Source organism: Drosophila obscura, unplaced genomic scaffold, assembly GCF_018151105.1.
Source record: "Drosophila obscura isolate BZ-5 IFL unplaced genomic scaffold, ASM1815110v1 contig_192, whole genome shotgun sequence".
NCBI lineage: Eukaryota > Metazoa > Arthropoda > Insecta > Diptera > Drosophilidae > Drosophila > Drosophila obscura.
In genome coordinates this window covers 2,444,003-2,469,186 of record NW_024542781.1, presented here as the reverse complement: position 1 = coordinate 2,469,186, position 25,184 = coordinate 2,444,003, and the positions used below count along the sequence as shown (strand labels likewise).

Sequence of the window (25,184 nt, the reverse complement as noted above, 5' to 3'; positions counted from 1 at the left end):
TGGGTAGATAGGACTCACCTGGATAGAAGTCGTGCGACTTGGACATCTTTACCCTAGCACCCGTGTCCTTCTGCAGGGAGGCGATCGTCTCGCCTCCTTTGCCAATGATGGCCCCTGAGGCCACCGCGGGCACCAGTATTTTCATGTGATACGTTGTCTCACCTGCAATCAAAAAATCGAGACGGGTTCACAGAGCGACCAATGGTTTTCGAGGTTTTTTTTTTGTTTGGGAAGGTAGAGGGCGGTTATTCCTTTCAATAGGTATTATAGTAGGTCCCGGTTCTGGTTAGTCGGGGTACTGGGGGGCTTTTGGCTGTTTGCTGTTGCTGTTGGGGTTAGTTTTGCTACGTTCTTTTTGCTACAAATTATAAATAATAACAGCTCTCATTCAGCGACGATCGTTTGTTCGTTCGGCGGGGCGCTCGCAACGATACGACGGCGATTTGTTCTTCAAGCATTACTTCAATTCGATTCGAGTCGATTTTTGGTTAGTTTTAGTTTTAGTTTTTTGTTTGGTTATATAGTTATAGAAATTCAATTTTGGTTTAGTTTTTAGTTGCATTTTTTTGTTTGTTTGTTTGTTTGGTTATTTGCTGTGTTTTTACTATGGCTATGGGCGGTTTGGTTATGGTGGTGCTGGCGGTGTGGTTCGACTGTGTGGTCTGTTTTGGTGGCTGTTGTGGTTTGATTTTGATTGTGGTTTGTGGCAAGCCATGAGACGAGTAGGAGATATGCGCTCGAGATGAGATGCAACGGACAGAATGCGCTGGCGACACACATGACGACGAAACACATGAGTAAACCGCTTACTTCCTCCACTGGACCGGACTGGACCGGACCGCACCGGACGGACGCAGGTCATCCGAGTGGCAATCGTAATCATATTCGTAATGGTAATGGTAATGGTACTAGCCAAACAAAAAAAAAAAGAAACCATTTCCAACAACATTTTGTAAGTTAAAGCAAAAAGTTGGTCAAGGGTTCGGAGGTTAATGTTCGTTGGTTCAAAGTCAGTTTTCATTTTTCGTTTTCATTTTTTTTTTTTTGTCGTATGTTGTTGTCATTTTGAAAGTCAAGCTCAAAGCGCGCGCTCTTGCAGAAAGATACAGGTACAGATACAGAAACAGTTACAGAGACAGAGATACATACAACGAAACGGTACAGATAGCATTGATTCTACGCTCTTTAAGTAGTGGGTATTAATCGCTTTAATTAGTTGATCATTTGGCTAGACAAAGATGGGTTTAATGGTATTTAATGAAAGTGTGAGAAAGCTTACCATGATGAATATGATTATTGTTATTATTTTCAATTTCAACCTCAATTCCAGAACAAACTGACTCACCTGAAATGGCAAAGAGAAGAACAAGAATAATGGATTATAAATAGGGGGTTGGTTTTTTGATACAAAAAATACACATTTACTACGTAACAATAACAATTAGATGATGTAAGGCAATGGGCATGAACGAATATGTCACATGGGGCAGGGCCTTTTGGGTTGATTAACTCAGACCCAGTGCTTACTATAAGGGCAGTCTTCAAAAGACAGCAGGCATTAAAGACTCAATGACAAGATCATTTATGGGATAAATGAATGCCAACCAGTGAAACCCGGATAAGCAAGCCTAAGGCCAGTTCTAGCTTCTTGAAGCCTGTTCATACTGTACAGAAACTATTGCAGTGTCAAAGACGGGAAGGGCATTGCAAACTCAACAACAAGATTGAGCTAGGAATATGTCTGGGCAAAGCTTCATGAATATGTACAGTGGATACCCGCTTAGTAAACCGAGAAGAAGAGCGGGCTACGCAAAGTTCCTTCCAGCTGGTGTCCATTGTACAGAGGGCATCACAGACTCAAGTCGCCTGCCAGGGCCGCGCCAGTAAACAAACAAATTTCAATTAATAAAATGTGTCAAGCGGAGACGCTCTATTGCACAAACGACCATGCGGCAGCGTGACAGCGTCACAGATCTAAGCGCGTTGCACCTGACTGGCGCTGCCACAGCCGTCTGTCCGCCTTACTCCACTTGACTTGAGGCAGCCCCAAGACTGTGCCACCGACGCGCCACCGTTGTCGCTGCCACTTGCCACTTGGCACTCGTTTTGTCTAAATTTAGCTTCTCTTTCGCTCGCCCTTTCTCCCCCACACCCCACCACATAGATATGCTGAAATGTGTGCCAGTCGTCGACGTCGACTTGGTCTTATTGCCACTCAGAGGCAGACCCAGAGGCAGAAGCAAAGGCAGAGGCAGAAGCAAAGTGTCCTTCAAAAGTATTTCTCTAATTAGATGCAACGCACACATGGTGCCGCCCCGCACAAGCGATGACATTGCAGGGGCAGTGCTAGGGGGTGCATGGGGGACCGTCGCATTGGACCATTTGTGCCGCTTTGCAAGCATGTGTGAAAATGCGATTTGCAAAAGAATTTGCAAGGCGAAAACAAAAGCAAAATGAGCAGAGAAGCAAGCCACAGCCCACATATCTAACGCTTCGCCCACAGTTTGGCCAATTTCGATTTCAGAAAACGAAATGCAAATGCTTTAAAATAATTGAAATTGCTCTTACTTTGCCAGCTTGCCGGATGCATCTGTCAGATATCTATCAAATGTAGATAACCGCAAAAAAGTGGAAATAAAAGCAATGAAAACAAAAGAGAAATAAATAAAATTTGGCTGCAATCTGCACAGTAAATATTGCAGGGGCAGCCAGGACCTGCCACCAAGGGGCACGAAGTAAGGGCTGCTGTGGCTCTGCTCCGCCTCTGGCTGTTGACACTGAGCTGCAGCTTAAATTATGTGACTGCCATAAATAACACTTGCAGCACATTGGCCAGACCGCCCAGAGGGCTGCACTGCTTGTGGCTTACAAGTGGGCGTTGCACAGAGCGGTGGCAGGCAGACTGGAGACTAATTTCATATGCATTGTGTGCAGGATTGGTTGTGGAAAACTCGGGAAACTAGGCTAACGACAAGCTGGCACACTCATCGTCGCTCGTCGCTCGTCCTACTCTCCCGGCAGCACCAAAACGAATGCAATGAAAAATAAAAACACCTCCGTGCAGCAATCTGTAGCACGCAAATAGTTGAAGCAAAGTTCGTTGCAGCCAAGTGGTTGTCGCGTACCACGCGACGTATGTGTAATGTGGCTAAATGTGACACGCGAACAAATGCCCGGATCCCGTAGCGGACTACACGATATTCATTAGGCCCCAACCACGGGAGTTTGTGTCCGCTTGAAAGTATGGCCATGCTAAGCAGAATAGGATGTTTACCATCGATGGGATACAATATGTCAAGATATGCATGAAAAGCCATAATCAATGGATATTTAACACTCTTTATAATCACTGCAGTGGTGGATTTTCAAACTCTTCCCAAGCCTCCTCTTTTCTCCTTTCTCTTCCTTTCCTTTCCGTAGCCCATTTCTCTTTCTCCTAACACATGCATGTGTGTGTCGCAAATTTCCAAGCGAAATATATGTCATGCCGTAATATTTATGCAACACCCATGAATCACTAGGGCCCGCAAAGCAAAGGAAAGCCATACCACATGATACATACATAAAAGTTTAAAGCAAATTTTTAGATGGACGCCCACATTAAAGCGTACGATTAGCAAATGCTGAGATTTCTTATAGTATAGTCGATTGGTGGCCGTGGCTGCTGTTTCGATTTGTTTCGCTTTTCTGTTGCTCAGTTTTCGATGAGTGTTTGTTGGGTTTTTGTTTGTTGGTTTTATTTAGTGTTGGTGTGGCGGGATGTGTGCTGTGCTGGATGTTGGGTGAATTAATCGTTTGGATTATTTTCTCAAAAAAATACTGTCAACGCAATGTTAATGGATAATTCGTTTATAGCTTGTAGCTTCCTGGGTTTGCCGTTGGATTTATTTGATTTTTGGGGCGTTTCTTATGTATTTATTCTTTTTTTTTGTTTTTTTTGGTTGCTGGCGGCATTTTGAATGAGGCGACGTGGTGATTGATGCTGTTGCTGTTTGTTGGTTTGTTGTAGCGATGTAGCTCGATAGTTATAGTAGTTATACGTATGTATATACAATATATATAATAGTCATATATAGATAGAGAAGTGGTGTTCATTTTTACGAGTATGTAGGGTGTAGTATAGGAAGTTGTGCGCAACTTTTCTGATAGTTTCAATGCTGTTGATGTTGATTGCTTTGTTTCTTAGGTCACACTCACCGTAGCACCAACAGGAGGCAGTCTTATAGTTGCCCAGTGGCAATGCTTGCTGCTGGGATGTGGCTGCTGCTGTGGCAGCGACTGATGCTGAGGCTAAGGCTGAGGCTGAGGTTGATGTGGCCCCCGTCGTGTCGGGGGGCGTATTGGCACCTGGCGTGGCATTCGGCGAACCATTCTCACTCAGCGGCGACTGTTGCAGCTCCATCTGATGGTGTTGAATATTGTATTGGGGATTAGCTTGGCTTTGCTGTTGCAGCTTCTTATAGTAGCTATGAACGGCTGATGAATATGCTGCTGTGATATTGCTATTGCTGATGCTGATGCCGCTGGTGCTGCTGCTGCCGCTGGAGTAGGAGTTGGAGTTGGAGTTGGAGCTGGAGCTGCCACCACCACCGCCACCGCTGGCCAGCGAATGTGTGGATGAGGGCGACGACGTGTTTGTGGAATGTCGTGGCTGATAGTTACTAGCTAATTGCTGCATATGTGTGGGCGTTAATTGCTGATATTGGTATATGAAATGTTCTTGTTCTTGTTGTTGCTGTTGCTGTTGCTGTAGTCGTTGTTGCATCTGGAGTTCTTGCCTCTGATGTTCTTGTTCTTGCGATATAGATTCAATGGCAAACTGCTGTATCAGCTGCTCGGTGGCCATGTCCATGGCCGTCCTAATGGTCGTAATACTATCCATTGTGGGGATTATGTGGCTATGGGGATATCACCTCCCTTTGTGCTGCTGGAAATGTTCTGCCGTTCCCGTTCAGTCTTCAGATTGCCTTCGACGGAATTGATTCGTTCTCTCTCTTTGTTTTTTTTTTTATTTATTTAATGATTTATCTTAGTTTTTTTTTTTAATGTTTTTTATCTATTTTGTGTGTGCAGTTGTGCACTTGTTGTATTGGACAAATGGTTTTTGTTTATGTTTTTTTTTTGCTTCGGTTGCTCTGTTTTGTTTTCAATTAACTCTACGCGATATTTCCAATTACAAAACTTGTTCAATAAACGAAAAGAAAAAGAAATGGAAAATTGGTTTAAATTAAGGCATTCTTTCAAAGAATAGTTTTTGGTCACACAAAAACATACACCACACACACACAAAAATACACACACGCATTGATGAAAGCAGAGTGCCAGAAGTAGAGAGAGCGAGCTGGAGATAAGGGAAAATATCTTCTCTTTCTCTCACTCTCTCTGTCTGTCTGTCTCTATGGATATTTCTATTATATTTGAGTTATTAGACGATTCGAGTGGTGTGGTGTGGCTCTTTGTGCTGTTTGTTGCTTTACTTTTTTTTTTGGGATAATGCTCTTCATGATAATGCGGTGTTTGTAAGTTTTTACATACATATATAGAGAGCGAAAGAGAGAGAGAGAGAGAGAGAGATCGGGCTGAAAGAGTGGTGACATCTGCAGTGGTTTTAGTAGTTTTCCTTATGATTGGATTGATTCGTTGAGCTCGATTTTTGATTAGAGGTGGTGTTTGGTTGTGGCATGACGATTATTTTAGTTCTGTTCTGTTGGTGCGTGGCATTTGGCTTGTTCATTTGGTTGTTTTCTTGATGGTTTCGGTTAGGTATACAAATATATATTTTTGTAGGCGACAACGATAATAACAACAACAACAACAATTACGAGTACGATGCGAGATAGTATTTTTATATAGTATACGATGGATGCGCACGTAAGAGTGTGTGAGAGAGAGAAATAGCGAGAGAGATATGTGATAAGAGATAGATATGTTGATTGATCTATTTGCTAGGAAAGCGGCGGCAGCAGCAGCAGTAGGTTTTCAGCAAAGGTATTTGATTGTAGTTGATTGAAGTGCTTAAACGATCGGTTGGTTGATTGATTGTTTGATTGGTTGATTGGTCGCTTGGTTGACTGATTGATTGAACAAACGTCAAACTTGATTGCCATTGGAATGATTATATCTGCTGCCTAACAGCGCTCTGGCTGTTTTGGGATGATAATGACAACTATCGACTCAGATATCCATCAAATTTGGACAATATTATATGTAAATACATGTTCGTATGACGATTTCGATTCAGTTCTAGGTAGAAATATGCATGGTGCTATGGCAAGACAAATAGGGTATGTCCATGTACTATGGATTATTGTTAATGACGATAGAGTTACACAACATCCAAATAATTTGCTATGGAAGACAAGAGTTTACCATTCAGCAGTAGAGTTAGAGTTGAGTTCAGTGGAGGAGGAGATGTCGATTTCGATGTGGATGTCGTTCTGCGGATCGATGAGGATCGGTGCTGTTGCAGGTTCGAGATGCTGTCGAAGGAGTGGTTTCTACTCGTAATACTTGATGCTTGTTTCGGGCTCGATGGCAGGACGGCGATCATTTGAGATGCTTTTGCTTATTTTGCTATTGCTTTCGATGATGCTACGTCGCATGGAGTTGCATTTAATTTTTATGTTTCTTTTCAGTCGTTTAAATGTTCCTTTTCTTTCTTTTTTGTTTGGTTTTTTTGTGGATTATGAATTTTGTATCCTTTGCGTAGTTTTATCACAATTTTATATATTATATATATTTATATTTTGGAGCTTCAATGTCCTTTTGATTTGTTTTGTTTTTGTTTTTATTCTGAATTTATCACATTTGAGTTGAGTTCAGCTGAGAGTTTTGTCATTAGTTTTGTGGGAATGCTGCTGCTTTGGAGAATATTACAAGTTATTTTTGTGGATTATTATATATGTAGATCTGGCTGGCTGACTATTGTATTATTTTATTTGCTGCTAATCGCACGCCTAACGTCGGCGTCCAGTAACTGGCGAATGTTCGTGGGGGGACGACACACAACAACAAAAACAACTGTTCGTGATTATATTGGAGAGTGTTCTGCTTTTTTATATGTGTACGAGCATTACGAAATCGTTTTATCGTTCCGCTATTCTGTGTGTTGTGTGGCATGCAGCACATCAATTTATGGTTCATATATATTCGTGTGCTCGTATTATCTATAATTATATTTGCGCTATGGTTTCTGACTCGATAATTACAAGCACATTTATATGCATGGACGGCAATGGACAAAACCAAATAAACAAAAAACTCAAAAAAAAACAGAATCATATGTAATATAATAGTAATCGTATGGGAATGGTGGAGTCAATAGCTGTAACAAATAGTACGAGTATCATGGTCATGTGGCAGCGAATCGAAAGCGTTTTAATTGATGAAACAGCGGAAGCCCCCCCTTGATAAGGCAGAAGCTGAAAATGATTCGTGTGTGATAGATCGGAAATGGAGGGGGGAGGGGAAGGGGAAGGGGGGAAATAAATGTATAGTCTATGGCTAACAATTACTATTCGATTAAACAAGAACAATTTGGCCCAAATCAAAGTTATCCAAGACCTTGGACCCTGCTAAAAATCCCACCCACACACACATACACACACAAACAAAGTCATTAAATGAAATGACGAATGTGGCATTACCAAACCAAGCATGAATGCGGTATTAGGGTGGATTATTAAACATCAGCAATATAGAGAAATTAGTAGAAATTATAAATTGAGAAGTTATCAAAAACGGAAATAACAAAAATATGCACACAAAAAAAATAACAAAAAAACAACTGTAGGCGTTACACACCCATGAGATCATCTTTGAGTGAAAAAACCCTTTCTGGGATTTCGGAGATTGATTTATTGTGTGCTGTTCCCGCCATTGAGAAGTCTCGACAGAAATATGATTAGAGAAGCAGCCGGAATGAAATGCGGGCTCAATGGAAATGAAAAAACACCTGCCATCGGCAGAGCCATTGCCATAGCCATAGCCATAGCCGCCAGAGTGTGTTGCCAAATGGCAGGCAAAATTAACAACTGGTTGGCAATAGCCAAAACTCCGATTACACAATGGAGCTTAGGGGCCAATAGCAGCAGCTAACGACTCAGGCTGTGGCTGGAACTGGAAGCCAGAGTCAGAGCCAGAGCAAGAGCCAGAGCAAGAGCCAGAGATGCTTTGCGGCAATATTTTTTGTTGGTTTTGTATTTTGTTTTTGTGGATTTGGGGATTTTGTGGCACGCATAAATAAAACATTTCTCGAGACATTTTTGCGCCAAATGGCAAACAGACAAAAGAGGCAGAAGACTGGCCAAGAAAAATAAAAGTAAAACGCCTCTAGAGCGTTTCTTCTTTCATTTTATTTCTATCTTTCGGTTTGTTGTCTTTTTGTGTTTCGCTTTTCAGGGGGGTTACCTTACCGAGCAACGAGAGCTAACGTGAGCACATTTTTTTGGGCACTGCTATGTGGGGGTTTTGTGGCTCATACGAGTATCTGAGTGAGTGTCTCAACTTATTTTTGGCTTTTTCATGCACACACACACACACACACACACGAAGAGAGCGAGACGTGTTTGCCCACATTCAAATCACTTTTCAAGGTTACATTTGCTTCCCGCATTTCAACCTCAAATCAAGTCAAGATTTTATATAGTTTTTGGTTTTGTTTTTGCTTTGGATTGGATTGGCCTAAGTACCGAGCACACATACTCGGACCGTACAGCGGCGTGACAACGCGACTCTTGAATTAATTATAGTGGACATTCGCTTCGAATTGATTTCAAGAATCCACTGATAAAGCCCCCCCAAACCAGGTCGAGCTCTGCTGAGGTCAAACTTCATGTTGGGTTGTCGTTGTCGTTGTCCAAGGCATTCGCTTTGGTTTAGTTTTTTAGTGTTTCAGTGTTTCAGTTTTGTGTCTCTGAATAATCATTATTGCCTGACATTGAACTGAATTCGTGGCTCTGCTCTGTCTGTGTGCGTTTGTGCGTGTGTGAGTGAGTGGGTTTTAAAATGATTTACAAATTCAAGTATTTATGGAAAAGTATTTCCAATTGGAGTCACAAATCGAATCACAATTGAAATGTTTTGGCAGGCAAGATAATAAAAGGAGAGAACCCACCCAACCCAATGCTGGTGCTGGTGCTGCTGCTACTGGCCTTGAAATACTAGATAAACAGAGTTGACGGCACGTTAATTGTCGTTCGAGTGTGTTGCCTAATATTCATATTGGTATATTACGCATACGCAGCGGTGTGTCTCCGTGCGGAGACACTGTTTAAAGCTGCGGGGCAGATAAACCCCACAATTATAATTATTAGGTAGAGTTTTTCGTAGCATTGCAGCACACGCTAATTGCCAAGGTCAACACGAAAGCACAAATACACAGAGATAAAGGGGGAGATACAAAGATACGGGGGAGATATGGAAGATACAATGGAAAAACTTATAACCAAATTGCACTTAACACATACAGAAACTCTGCTGTAATTGAAACGATGGCGTCAGTTGGTACTGCTGCTGCTGTAGCTGCTCTGGCTGCTGCTGTTGGAGGAGGAGATTCTCCTGCTGCTGCTGCTGCATCATTGTGGGGGTGCTGGGTGTCGTTGTTCTGGCAAACAACATGCTTCTGCCTGGGTAGCCAATGTAGAGTGTGTCTATCGGAATGGCTGGCGCGCGGAAGCGAAGGCGAGGAGCGGGAGCGGGAGCGGGAGCTGGAACGGAGCTGGAGCGACGACGAGCGAGCGCACGAAACGAGCGACTGACTGAACCGAACTGCGAACTGAAGAATTCCGTGCGCCGAAGACGGAGACCAGACTCAAGCATAGAGTTCGGAAGCGAGAGAGACAGAGAGAGACCAGCCCCACATGAAGAGAGAGACGTAGAGCGAGCGAATGGTGCGAGAGCTTTGGCTAATGAGTCACGAGTGTGTGATCATACCCAGAGATGATGTGGCTGTCTGTGTGCGTATGATCTAATGGCGGGGACGGACTCCGACTCGTTGATTGCCTCACTTTTAGTCGGTCCTCCATTATCAGCAGAGCAGAGAGAGAGACAGAGAGAGTGACAGTGGAGAGAGAGTGGAAGAGCGGTAGAGAGGGAGAGCATTACAGAGACAGAGAGACAGAGAGAGAGAGAGAGAGAGAGCTAAAGATTGGGGGGCGTGTGCCGAAAATAGAAACTGCTGTGGCAACATGTGATACCAAAATCAACAGCCAGTTATGCCGAAATGAGTTGATAAGCCAGCAAAAGAGTGAACGTGTCACGTTTGGAGCGGAACTCAATGCGGATCCATCCCCATTCGGATTTACCATTCAACGCATTTCCCAATGATCCACGAACTAGGAGGAATCGCTGCACAGACACACACGTACACGTACACAGGCACACTTGCACACTGCACACACTGCGTATGCGTAATATCTATGCATGTGACCCAATTTACTGGATGGCACAAAGGCAAAGGCGAGCCTGATTGGCCTATTCCCTTTTCTGGCCTAATCACTGGTCGAAAGGGAAGCTACCACTCGTGCCACAATAGTTGGCCCTCGAGTTATTAGTAGGCCACTTGAGGCCAGGCCAAGCCAGTCCAATGCAGAGGCCGGGGCGGAGATGCTCTACAAGTGCAACAGCAGCAGTGGCAGCAACACTTGAGCTGCAACAATAGAATGTACCTAAGAATAAGGTAACCCAAAAACACGCCAGAGAGATACCAAAAACATTCAGAGAGAGAGAGAGAGAGAAAGAGAGTGGGATTCAGAGAGAGAGGTGGCGGTGGCCCCGCGGGCAGTAAACGCACTTGAGATGTGGCCAGGCAACAGCAGCAGTGGCAGTAGTGGCAGCAGTTGCAGCAGCAGCAGCAGCAGCCTGCCAACCCAGTTACATAGCAGTACTCAAGGACGTTGGCTGGCGCAAGGCAGCCTCTGTCACTGTCTCTGCCTCTGTGGCAGGCTGCAATGGCGCCAAATGCTGCAGTGCAGCTCCTGGCCTGGGTCTGGTCTGGCGGCTCAGGCGGCCACTGCGCAGGACCTTTGCCTAGGCACTTGCTACAAACACACAGACGAGAGCGTGGTCACACGCACACTTCGCACCCGCATTGTCATCAAAGTAGGTCAACCGCTCGCCGCTGCTGTCAGCTCTCGCAGCTCTCTCACTCACCCACTCTCTCTCTCTCCGCCTCTGTGTGGTGTGCTCGTCTTTTATGCGCTCGGCTTATGGCTCGGCTCGACTTTTATGCTTATACACCCCCAATGATGCACCCCCATCTCACCCACAGAGACACATACAGGCACTACCGCGCACACACACACACACACACACGGACATAATTTTCCAGCATTGATTACATAAGCCCCAGCTCCGACCCCGACACGTTGACCCGCCGCCCCTTTATTTTTCTCATTTTCTACTGCATTTCCTTTGCAGCCTCAGTCGCTGCTGCTGCTGACGCATTTCCAACCCCAGACCCCCAGACCCCCAAACCCTTCCCCCCATCATCTTTGAAGCTGTTTTTCTCCGTGTGTGTGTGGTTTTTCAACTATTTCTGACAGCTTCTAAAAACTCGTATAATTCTATTCTGACAGCCGTAAATAACAAACAATAGCCAGAAGATAGAAAACAGAACACAAACGAAATAAATATTAATAAATGAATGACTGTCAAGACAGCTAAGCAAATAAATTCTATGGCAACTAATAAGCAACGCACATACACACATGACACGGACCTGTTCCACAGCGTCCACAGCAGAGAGCAGAAGACAATAGCCGCACAATGGCTTTAATGGTGGCTCATTAATGTTAGGTGCAGCTGTATCCACACACACATCTATCTCAACACATCTCAATCTTGGCCAGCAGACCTTGCAGCTAAGCAAAGAAAAACTAATCATTTTCACACCCGAAACATAAGACCATCCATCCATCAATGACCAAAACCAATATGTAAATTCAAGCAAAAAGATCCATAGATTCATGAGAATATTTACCTTACTAATTTGTCAACTTACTAGATTTCCGCATTCCCAGCCAACCATATACAACAAATTATATAGCACACAAATTTAGATAGCACTTTAAAATATTGATTTTTTTTCGCTTTAAAATATAAAAAATACTTGAATTTGGATACCAATTGAATGGTATTGTTCCCATTGCCTACTCGGTAAAACGAAAATCATGTCATTATTCGTATCGCATCATCCCCCTCGTGTTCCCAATTGACAAACAGACTTTATGCCTGTTAAGTCCATCATTCAGTCATTCAGTCGGCAATTAAGAAATTTTTTAAAACGTGTTTCAGCTGTTGGGGCTCTCACGAGTGCGAGAGTATCTATCCATACGTATCTAAATATCAAATGTTAGGCTTGGCCATGCCTTCGGGCCACCGCGGGGGCGACACTCTAACAGACTCTAACATTTACACTTTTGCTATTTTTGTATCTATGACGATAGAGAGACGATAGACGACAGCGACGCTGAATCGAAGTACCTGTCGTCGTGGCTCACCTTGGGGCTGTTAGCCAGCCAGCCAGTCAGCCAGCCTGCCTGGCAGCTGGTTTTGGCCCCAACAAATCATGCAAAGCAAGCAACTAGCTAATGGCTCGTGGTCAAACACACATTTTGTATGGGGTTTGGCAATGGCTGCCTTACTGACTGACTGACTGACTGACTGACTGACTGGCGTTGGAGCTTCTTTTGAGCGCGCGCTAATCTTTGACTTTGCATATGAATGGCAGGTCGACCTACTCTCGAGGAAAAGATGAACTGGAGAAGTAGCTGCCCAAACAAATGCGCCTGTCGAAGCTGCTCAAATGTCATTCATTACGGTCTCTTTCAGTCAAGCAGCAGTCAGTCAGCCAGTCAGTCAGTCAGCATCAGAAGCAGGCCCAGCTCAGGGCCAGTCTCGTACTTGTATCTAATTGCAAGCCATTGAGGATGGGAGGAGCGCAGCACACGACGCCATCCTGCAGTCGGAGGTCATTGGGAAAATGGGTCAAACTGGGCCCAGAGTGTCTCGGCGCCAAATCCTGCGCAAAGATTCGACCCAGCCAAATGCCAGATGCCAGTTGTCATGCCAGGAGCAAGGAACAGCAGCATGAGTTTGTGTTTGGGGGCCGGCCCTGTGGGCGTATACGCTTTATCGGACTTAATTACAAATCAAAATCAGAAACGTACGTTTTGGGGGCACAACTGCAATGCCCATCCCGTGCGGATTAATTGAAATTACTTAAAGCAAGGAACAACAATGAAGACAATGAAAAGCAACTACATTTTGAGATACAGTGAGAGAGAACGAGAGATATGGGGCTTTTGGGGGAGGAGGAGGATTGATCTGATGGCTGGGATATACATACATATGTACGATACAATATTGCAGTAACATCGAAAAATGACTGTACATACAACAAAGAAAGTAAGGCAAAAACGGCACGATTCGGCGATCAAAAAGTTAGGCGAAAAATTCAATGAGTTATTTATACGCTGCGGATCTGAGATAAAGAGCAGTGGATAGATAACGAACGAGAGAGAGATAGATAGAGAGAGAGCACGATAATGGAATATGCAAGAGCGATTGAAATATTTTCTGTTTCTTTTCATTTCTAATTTTCTTGGTCTGTTCTTTTTTATTGCTTTCTTTTTTTTTTGAATGAATTGGATTTGATTTGGATTTGGATTTTGATAAACTTACCGGAACTGAAATGTGAGCGTTTAGTTTGTTCATTTTCCGGATCGGAATCGAGCGGCCTTTTGCGCGAATCGCCGATCTCAGGACTTGGACATGTCTCCATGGTACCGTCTTCGGCCATTTTTAACTGAATGTTGACTGCTTTTTGGGTTATCGACTGTGACTGATGATTGCTTTTGCGTTTACGTTTACGTTTTGCTTATGCGTTTTTGCTACTGGTACTTTTGGTATATGTTTCTCTTTTGATTCAATTTGATTTGATTCGATTCGAGCCGCTCTTTTGAACGACAACGCAAACGTTCGATGTTTGGTAATGAGGCGTCTGGTTTAGCTTGGTATTATTTAGTTTTTGGCTTGATTTTTTTTGTTGTTGTTGATTTTTGTTTGATTGTTTGCTTTTGTTGGTTGGATTTCTGTTTGGCTTTAGGTGCGTGCGAGCGACAGAGCGAGCGAGCGAACGAGCGGGCGAGCGGGCGGACGAGCGAACAAACGACCAAACGATCTCTGTGTGTGTCTGTATCACTATCTGTGTCTGGGGGGATCCGCAACTGTCATCTGAAAGTATGATGGGCTATGTGAGCGATGGTGGCGTGGCTGGGATGATGAGGAGTCGGCGGCGATGGTGGCGCTGGCGGTTGCGGTGGTGGGGGGAGTCGCAGCAGCAGCCAGTCAGTCGCAGGAGGTCCTGGGGCGCTCTACTGATGCCGGGACACATGCACACACACACACAGCGGGTTAGCGATGGGCATAGGCGCAGGCGCAGGTGCAGGCTATCGTTTACAGAGTTACAGCTAGGGCTATCGTTATCGCTATCGCTATCGATCAATCGAACAATTCGCTCTCGGCTATCGTAATCGTGACAGTGACAGTTGATGGGCGCCGGACCATATGCACACAAATATATGCATGTACTTTATATATCTTTATGATCCTTCTAGATATCAATGCATTTTTTGTTTTGTTTTTAGTTTCGATTATTTTTGATTTTTAGTTTTTTGATATTTTTTATTTGGTGGTTTTGTGGTGGAATGTGCGATATTTGTTTTTGTTTTTTTTTTTTTGGTAAACGTTTATATGAAAAAAAGAAAAAAGAAAAAAATATTTATGAGTGAATTATGCAGCAATAATAAATATACATACATACAGTAAACATTTAGGCAAATATATAGGTACGAGTATGTTCCGCTGCATTGCAACCGATCCAACAGATACAGACATACATATGTGGAGGATACAGCATCTGTCGGAGTGTGGCAATGCAGTTCTCGAGAGTAGTAAAACACACACAAGTGAGTAACATTTAGATAGATACAAACAGTTTTGGTGGGCAGGGACGGGGTATATGGATTCGCTTGATTTCGATTCGTTTTGATGCTGTATATATATACAAAATGAGGGCGGAGCAGGGACATGGTTCTGGTTTGGAGAGAGGTTACACGAGTATCTTCTGAAAAGCGTGGGTTTTCTTGGTGTGAAGGAGGGGCATTCACATATCAAAGGCAGGCAGGCAAATGATTTAAACAGAGCGAGCGAAAGAGAGATAGAGAGAGAGATTGAGGCATAGATTGAGTTAGAGACAACAAGTTGTTTGAATCAAGCATTTGTGAATGTTGAGCATATGTGTGTGGAATGGCTGGATGGCAAGCAGACGACGGGATGAATCACTGGAATCCATAGAAATGTTACGGAGGGATACTCCTGTACTTCTGTACTCTGTATAAAAGAGCACCCATATGGCGACATATGTGTGCAAGTTTAAAGGTTCTCTCGACGATTGTTTAGTCTTTTTAATATGTGGGTCAATCATTGAATAGCAGGTTTCCTGCTATATAAATATGAAACTCATTTAAATGTTTACATTCTGTGAGTTTTCTATTTTAAAAACCACCCACCATAAGGTGACATAAGGATATAAATTCATTTCATCTGGTTATCCTCGGCAGTATAGTTCTTGACAAGGCTCATATTGTAGGTCTCTTCTTTGGTTAAATTTCCATCAAATATACGGAATACAACATTCGATAATCATCTTATTATTCAACACATTTCATGGTTTCAAATCTATCCATAATCTGTCCCTAAAACCCCCTCCTTTAAGTCGATCATGATTATTTAAAAGCAAATAAAAACCTGAGCAAGTTTTTGGTGTGAGCTGAGCTGAGCTGAGCGTGCACGGCAATGAAAATTCAAAACTTGCAACTCAATTATGCATGAGTTGGTTTATTTTATTATGATTTCATTGCTAATTAAAAATGCGCCAACAGAAAACCCAAAAACGAATCCAAAAATCAAAAGCCAACTGCCAACAGCCAGCAGCAACACAACATTTTGCAGTGACAGACAACGCGCATTTATTTGTTTAAAATGGCGTTTAATTATACAAACATTTTGTGTATTTTGTTGTTATATTTGTGGTAGTGCTGCTGCTGCTGTTGCTGTTGTCTGCTGATGTTGGTATACCACTCATTTATAGGGGCACTCTAAGTGTCCAAGTGTTGGATTTCGATTTGACTGCGAACGACCTTGACCATTGAATGCGATGTGCGATGTGTGTGTGGTTTTATTTTTATTAGTATTAGTATTTGTGTCTGTGTCTGTGTTTCTTCTTTTGTTTTTTTACAGTAACCACAAAACAAAATGAGCAATAAATCGAAGACATGGCAGAGGCAGCGAAAAATTCAATGCTACGATACATGCATATGTAGATACCTATGCCGAATGCGTACTATCAGATACATATTCGTAATTGTATTGCATTCGCTATTAAATTCTGTGTCTGGGGGCTGTGTGGCACCTGTCGCAAAACGAGTAAGCCGCACAAAATTTGCATTTACTTAAGGAATTAGTAAACAACAGAAACAAATACGAAACTAAAGATACATTTTAGCAGCAGTAGCAGCAGCAGCCGTAGCAGCCGTAGCAGCAGCAGCAGCAGGAGGAGATGCCGCCGCAGTAGAACAAGTTTCTGTTTGGATGCGAGAACCAGTTGCTTTTGCGCCTCGGCTTGGCATTTCAGTTTTTCAATTAATTTATTTAATGATATTTGTTATTTCTGTTGTGCTCTGCTCTGTTCATTTGTTATAGAATTTTTGTAGAATTCCCATTTGGTGGGGATCCGCGCGACACAGCCACAAAATGGCGACAGTCGATGTCGAAACAAAAGGCGGATAATAAATGCACAAGAACCAAAACTTGGCAATCAAATTTCAACTGCAGTCGGGTCACAAATCTCTCAGAACTGGGTGGGGAAGGGGGAGACCCCGCGAGAGATGCCGCCGGGCCAGGGGTCCCCAGCCACAAGGCACACGCCATGCTCCACACCGCCCTGCAGGCACGCAAAGTGCTCGACATTTCGCTTTCCCTCTCTCTCACTCTCTCTGCTTCTATTCCACTCTGGGTTTTTGTGTCCTTGAAATGCAACGGCAAAATGGTTGCAGCAAAAAACAATTTGTGCCCCGATTAGAAGAAAAGGCGATGGCGATGACGATGATGACGGAGCAGCCAGAACGACACCACCGCCAGCGTCATTGATGCAGTCAAGCCAGAAATGTGTTAATGGTGATGAATGCGAAACAGCTGCTTCCCCGGCGGCCTTACGTAATGGAATGCACTCTCCAATCAGCCCAAGGATTTCTGTGAGTCCCCCGGCCGCCAAATATAAAAATCAGCAAAGCATTTGAAATCGTTTCGTGGACAAGATTTGTGGGTGGACAACGAGGCCTTGAGTGGAAACAGGTTGTGGCATGCTCAAGATGTGGCATATAAGATATGGTTTATACATCAAAATTTACTACAAGAGTTCTGAGAAGCTATTCGGTTCAAGAAAAACTACAGTAAAAAGTCCCTGCTAGAGCAATTTCCCTTTCTTATCCAATCCATTTTTTTAATAAATCTATCTTTTATATATCTTTTATGAATAAAATATTCAAATAATAATGGACACACCTGTAAAGGTGAAACTTTAAATAGAAATTTGTATGATTTATCTTTCCATCCCTACTTAACCGAAACTCCATCTAAAAAAGTAATTACATCTATCACTTTTCCTCATAATCAGAATGTTTAATGGAGCGCTAATGGAGTGCAATTTTCTACAGCACACCAAAGCCAAAACCAGAACGAAGACGCCTCTCCTTCTGTCACTTTCGGGTTTATCTTTAAAGTTCTTATGTACAAGAAAATAATAAAATAACCCAAGAAGCATATGAGAAGTGTTTCATTTACTCAACAACTAGTACTTCTTCCGAGCGGGAGAATCGTCGCATTCGAACATAGGAATACGTACAAGTTATCTGCCTGTCGTGCGGCTGGCGCACAGTTATCACTCGAGCGGAGACGTCGGCGATAAGGTTTATTTTCGTTATTTTGTAGTATTTTTTGTTGTCGATAAGGCGGTCAGAGACGTGGCTAGTAGAAGCCTCTGAAAGAGGGGTTATTTCCGAGTACAAAATCAATGGCTTCCCCCCTCTCGAACGCTGTCTGGCGCACATCCAATATGCTGAACATTCGTGAGCAACTTGTTTGCAGTTGGAACGATTGAAACGATTCAAAACGAGAAATGGGAAATCAAAATAGAGTCAAGTCTGTCTGGTGGGTATGACATCAGAAGTTGGGAAAGAGTTTTGGGTGGGGTGGGTTTTTCGAAGCAAAGATTTGGGTGGCAGGGCGGACACGCGATTCTCTGTGCCAGCCCGCATTCTCCACATAACGAGGCACCACTGTCGCAGGGCGCAAAGATTTATGTTTTGTATCTTAATTGAAAGGCTTGTTGGTGCGGCTGCTTGATAAGCAGCATTTCTCTGGGTACAATTCGTTTGTTCTGTTCTGTTCTGCTCTGTTTTGGGGCGCCACCACACAAATTTCGAGTGCAGGCCCGGCCCTCAACCACTTTGCGAGTGTGGTCAGGGGGACTGTATGGGGGTGGGGCTCCACTTCTCACATAACAAATTGTCAGCGGCAATGATTCCCAGCACTCAATGACACGATAAAACGACACTCACTTCAACAATTCCGATGGATATTCGGAATGGAAACTTCAAAAATACTCGTACATTGGTGAGCGGGAACGAAGCGGAAGGCAGCGGCAACGGCAACGGACGGGGCAGTGCGCGAGTTTGTGAAAATCAAATACAACTAAATTCGAAACTGAAAATAATTAAAAACGAAATGGGTTTCAAGTCGGAACACAGAGAGGCAGAAGCAGAGTCAAAAGGCAGAGGCAGGCAGGCAGGCAGGCGACCGAAAGTATCTACGAGTTTCAAACACTTGCTAATGACAGAGAGAGGAAGATACTTATGAAGAGAGAGAGAGCGAGCGCCACAAAAGAGCTAAAGAGGGAGAATGAGAGCAAACACATAGAGAGAGAGAGAGAGTGAGAGCCGAGCCAGAGTGAGAATGGGGGAGAGTGAGAGTTGTTGTTTCTGTTATGTTCTGTTCTGCTGCTGCTGCTCTTGTTGTTGTATCTTGTAGATACTTTATCTACAAAACTGTCGAGTGCTGGGTTTGCAAGTGTTTGCTCAGCCGTTTTTCACTGCTCTCTCTCTATCTCTCTCTCCGACAGAGAACACACATGCGATGGCATGTACTCCTATGTGTCTGTGTGTGTGTGTGTATATTCTTATCAGTAAATAGTTTATGTTATGTGCTGCACTTTGCTCTCTCTCCCGTTCCCGCTACCTCTCCCTAACCCCTCTCCCACTTTGTTGTTGTGTTATCTCAGCAGACGCCTTGACGCTGATAAAAACTCAAAGTTTAGCAATATTTTGGACTGCTAAGTGGATCACGAAGGAGGTGGTGTGGCAGGGCAGCCAAGTAGCCCAGAGATAACCCCCCATTCGAGATAGCCCAATTTGTTGGCCATCATCTTTGTTTGCGCCGGTAACCCGGAATCGGACTCATTTATCGTCTTTTCATAGGCTCTCCTCTCGACATCAAACATCAACATCAACAACAAATCTGCTGACAGCCACAGCAGCAGCCGCTGTTACTGTATTGTATCTCTTTCTGCCTGTCTGTGTGTGTTTGTTTGAGTATCTTTATCTCTATCTATCTCCTTTATTTTTTGACAAATATCATGTGCGATAAATCGTAGTCTCAGCCAGTGAAAAAGGACACACACGCACGCAGACAGATAGACAGCAGACAAGCAGACAAGCAGGCATCCTGATGACAAAGGCTGATGGCAATTTATTCCCGACATTTCCGAAGCACCATTGACATTGCTAATCTGAAAATGCTCCTTTTCGTTCGTTTTGTTTGACTTGTCAGGCGGCATTAAGCGGCCTATTGGAAAACACTTTTCCCAGCAGCAACAACAAATTTGAAAAATTATATGACTAATGGCCCTGAGACTGAAGAGTGTACTATTCCTACGAGTATGTACTGTGTGTGCATATAATGGGAGTGGGGCCTAGAGATGGGGTAGCAATATTCTGCTGTCTTACGAACAGGTTGTTGGTTGCCAAACGATGACTCAGAACCGGACCTGATTCCAGAGTCGTCGTCGTGTGATTCGATTCTAACCGAGAGGGAGCTGCTGCTGCTGCTGCTGCTGCTGCTACTGCCGCTTCGCTAATGACTGCCGCATGCAAATGATGAGCTAATCTTCACTCAATAACACTTGTCATTAGGAAGGTTAACAGATCCACCAATAGAATACTACATACTCGTATGTGCGCCCCTAGATTGGTATGCCCTCAATCGATAAGATTGCCTTACAGATAGTGTCGTCTCTCATCTATCTGTCAGATATGGTCAGCTTGTACGATAAAGGGTGTCACATACTGTACTCCTCGTACATCCATTTTTGATTAAAATGTACATTTTTATGTGTGTGTGTTTGTGTGTTCCGATAAAGAGTGTCATACACATATTTCGATTAGAAATTATGATCTATGTGCAATAAATCACTGAAAACCCATATTAAAGTAAATCCAATGGGAAACTCGTCGTATCTTGATTTTGTGGGTCTTTAATCTAACAGCCTATGAAGCCAAAATTCCCTAGCAAATAGCAAATGGATTGTGTTTCACCTACCAGCCCGGATAAACTCTTGCGCTCAAATCAAAGCCGCCATGGAGCCATCCAAGCGAGCACCAAACAATTGCCCCAAATTCATAATTGCAGGCCGGCAAATGGGTTGACAAGCACACAAAAAAATAAAAAAGAGAACTATATATAGTCGTATATTTCTATATAATAGGTGGAACACCCCCATCCCGCCAACATTCAACATCCAGCATAGGAACAAAGAGAAAGGGGCACGGAAAGGGAAAGAGAAAGAGACCTAAAAATGGGGCAACAGAAATAAAATCAACGTACAGAGCAAAATGAACAATGAAAGGAGCCGGGGACAACGACGACGACAACAACTGTGTGTCGGACTGTCGAGTGGGGGTCAGCGCAGTAGTTGATAACTGTCGGAGAGCCGGAGTCAGTGGGCTTTACCCGTAAACAAGGCATCGAGGGATGGGTATGGGTATGGGTGTGGTGGTGGGGGTGGGAGTGGGAGTGGGGAATTGGGATATAGAAGGGTGTTTAGCATTAGCGGAAGTTGACAAAAGAACCTAAACTGAAAGCCACAGCGACACGAATGCAAATACAACAAAAGCGCAAATGTCATAAGCCATAAAGAAAAGGAAAAGCGCCCCAGGACACTTTATGCTCGACTTTATTATGAGCCTCTGAAAGAGAGAGAGACAGAGATAAAGAGGGAGTGGGTGTGAGAGCTTTAAAGCCAGCCCCAGCAGCAAGGACATCGCCTGTAAAAGGTAAACACGGCGCATACTTAACAAACTGGCAAATGTGAACGAGACGAGGATGAGGCAGCTGCCTGGGGCAAGGTAACGGCAACCCACCCAGTATTCCACAGCGGTACAGCGAGTGCGACCTCATTGACTTTGGCGTCACGTTTTTTTTGGTTGAGTCGCTGTCGCTTCTTGTCTTCTGTCAAATGAGTTTTCCTCGTGTGTTTGCCTTTGTTTTGTCCAGCTCTCTGTGCGTTTACCCCATCCATGGCTGTATTTTCTTTTCCCCAAAACAACAAAAAAATATATAAGGAAAAATCGAAAGGAAAAACTTCAGCCGCATATGTAAGCAGGCACTGTGTGTTTGAGTGTTTGTGTATGTGTGTGTATGCACAATTATTGGTTGTTCCTCAGCTTGTTCTTCCTGTTGCCGCCTCGCACGCCACAAGAAAAATGAAAGCGAAAATCAATAAACAAGGCACGCGATATAATATCGCTAGGACCCCATCTGCCGGCCGCCCACTGACCCCCACGATGGCTATCAATAAACTCTAGAGGGAGCCGGGAAAGCGGAGTGGAAACCCAAAAAGGGTTTCCCCGTTGTCTATGTAAGAGCCACAACAACGAAGTAACAGAAGAGCACCGAAATAGCACGATCCGAAGTGAGCTTCTTTTCCGAAAAGGAATGCCAGGAATGTCGCTGGCGCCTGCAAAACCTTCTCGTCTACTCCTCATCATCATCCTCCTCCTGCTGCTGCTGCTGCCACAGCGGTTGCCTTTGTGCGCATAATTTATGCTCATTGCGGGCCCCAGACCCCCACCAGTCCCAGCCCCCATCAACCATTGCAAGTCCCCATTTGCTGGCATACCCTTCAAGAGCGGGTATCATCACTTTTCCCCAGATGTTTCCAATGAGGAAATGTGAAGAAAACCCCTTAAATGTTTTATTTGATAAGTACATACATACATACGTATAATACATACGTAAATACATATGTCTGAATGATATAGGAACCTTTAAAATGAAAGGGTATATGTACGGAGGCTTATGCCTTCGCAGCTAGGCCTGCTTTCTTGCTTCTGATTTGAGGGTACTCTTCATTTGTAAGGAATACTTGTGCCATCTACAGCTCGAGGAGGATTCTAAGGGTATCAAACCCTTCGCACTGTTCTTTCTGTTTCATAGCCCTTTTCTCGAGTGGAGTAAGCTGCTTTGGATTTTGGTTTTAGATTTCGTTGACTCGGCTCAAAGCTCTGCCTCTCTTTTGTTTAGCATGTATTTGATATGTACGAGTGTATGCCGTTGATGATGATGTTGTGTGCGTCGCTGTGTGTGTGCGTCGGTATCTGAGTGTGTTTGTTATAAATATCAGACGAGAGAGCGACTATTTGTGTCGAGTCAACAGAAAAACATGCAGAAAGCCACAGGCTGGGAGGCAGGAAGGCAGGAAGGAGTTCAAGCCTGGAGGAAGCACAGCACAGCTGCTGTTTACTTTTTTTTGCGGTGGCTGAATGGCTGCTAAATTATAATTATTAATGAGTATATGAAATGAAATTAGAATTTCACATTAGCGCTGATTATGTGCGTTGCATAATGGAGCTGCGGCCACGCGGCGTATACGCAATGCGTGTGTGTGTGTGCGTGCGGTCCCATCTCCGTCACCTGCAATGCACGGTGGGCCCTGGCCCTGCCCTGCCCGCGTCTATAAATATGAAAATATATATCTCTCTGCATATTTGTACCTAAATGTTCGTACATAGTGTGAAACATTCATATACATATGAAAATACATATATGTAACTTGTATATAGCCATGCGCTTTTTCTCTGCGGAATCGTTGGTTTCTTTTCTTTTCGTTTCGTTTCGTTGCTGGTTTTTTTTGTGTGTGTTATTTCTGGTGGTTCGCTTGGCCATAAATGGGTGAAGGTTAAGCAACGTAATATACGGACGGCCGAATATAAATACAACAACTATGCAGCCGTAGCAGCAACAGCACCAGCACCAGCAGCGGCAGCAACTTTATGCCCAACTATCGTCCGTCCGTCCGTCCGTCCATTGCCATGAAAAGTATGCGCCCTACGAAAATGTATCCGAGCAATGAAAAAGCATACATATTCAAGGCATGGAAAATATGCAGCGGCAAGAACCAATACCAATGCTGAGCTAGGCGAAAACAAGAGAGTCACGAAGAGAGGCGGCAGCTAGCACAACATGCAACATCATGACTGGGGAGGTCTCAAGGGGCACACAGAGACAGGGCAGCGGCAGGGGCTTCCCATGAAAACAAAATCAAAAGCTCACAATTAGGCCAAACGAACAGCAGACCAGAGAGCGGAGAGCGAAGAACGAGGAACGAAGAGTGGCAAAGATAGTGGCAGAGGCAGAGGCAGAAGCAGCGACATGCAGTGTGTGTTGCATGAGTATGTTGCATGTGTGTGTATATGTAAATTACTTGGGGGCAGTGAAGCCAAACTGTGAAACTATGTCGCTAGGTCGCCTGTCAATACAATCAAGCGGGGTACGGGTGTACATACGTACACACGGGTGCCCACAGGGGGAATCGAATCAAATCGATGTCGTGTTTGCAGGTGCCCAAGCCAAGGTGCGTCTATGAATTATCCATAAATAAAGGCAGAGACAGAGCCACAGGCAAAAGCAGGGCAGGGGCAGATACAAAGTCAGAGGCAGTCAAATGGCAACACGAACAGCAACAAAAGACTAACTCAAACACAAAGAACTTATGGCAAGACTAAGGTAAACAAGTGGGCAGGTCTATGGGGGGTGGAGAGAAGGGGGAGGTCTCTCTGCCACAAAACCACTCTTTCCCACTCTGTTTGTTCCTCTCTGTCGCTGTCTCTGGTGCACACTCAAGTGGTTAGACCTGGATATGGGTGCCATTAAGAAAGGTGTCAATAGATTTGCCTGCTTCAAAATGTGGAACTATGCTTAGGTGAAGCTGAAAAGCCGAACCTACTTAGAAAGAAATTAACCATTGAGGGGTGGGATAGAGGAATAAGAGGATATTTATAAATAGCAAAATTTGTTGCATCTTTAACTTGGGACAAAAATACTAATTGAAAATGCAATACAATTGGTCACATTCTACTACTCTATCGCTTCTACCTCTCTTTTCACCCCCCGACAATCATTAATTTCCTCATTCATTCCTACAGATGAAATATTAAATCAAATTACTTGGCAACCCTGGCTGACAATGAAACAAATGTTTGCTTGTGCGCTTTATTTTTGGCATTTTAATTAAAAATTGCCCTAGTTGTCGAGTTGTCGGACGAGCCTGGCGACAGTTTTGTACTGCACTTGGGCCAGGCCAACAGATTTTCAGATTTCAACGGCAGAAGGCACAACCAGAAGCTCTTTTGGCAGTCGAAATGGTAGATAGGAAGAGATACATAGATATGTACATACATGTACATACATATGTATAGAGCATATGTATATATAGTGAGAGAGAGAGAGAGAGAGAGAGATAGGGAGACAGCGACAAGCAGTGTCCCAATTTAGCCAGAATCGATGCTTGGCAGCAGGCGCGCAGGGGCCTGGGCGACAATGTAATTCATTCAGATTCAGCCCGATTTTATCCCCACCCTGCCTTCCACCCAGCACATGACATTACTGCACCGGATTCTCGCTTAAGGTATGCACTGTTGTTGCCTAGTTCACCTGCCGCCAGAGCTGCCAGACCTACATATCGCACATACTGCACCTTCCTGCTCTTTGCTTTCTACCTTCCAACCCAA

General features: G+C 44.0%; 1 protein-coding gene across 20 annotated transcripts in view; it reads right to left on the bottom strand.

Moving 5' to 3' along the window:
• LOC111065466 (RNA-binding protein Nova-1) overlaps window positions 1-25,184 on the bottom strand; it is a 41,796-nt gene that overhangs the window by 10,186 nt on the left and 6,426 nt on the right. For 2 of the 20 annotated variants that reach the window (XM_022353661.2, XM_022353665.2), the window contains exon 2: window positions 19-162. In XM_022353661.2, coding sequence (XP_022209353.1) covers window positions 19-162 — 144 coding nt within the window. Of the gene's footprint in view, window positions 1-18; window positions 163-1,279; window positions 1,346-4,197; window positions 5,182-6,369; window positions 6,861-9,467; window positions 9,694-12,001; window positions 12,030-13,683; window positions 14,615-18,680; window positions 18,702-25,184 lie in introns of those variants that run through there. The other 18 variants (XM_041593647.1, XM_041593649.1, XM_041593646.1 and 15 more) reach the window with 18 other exon arrangements.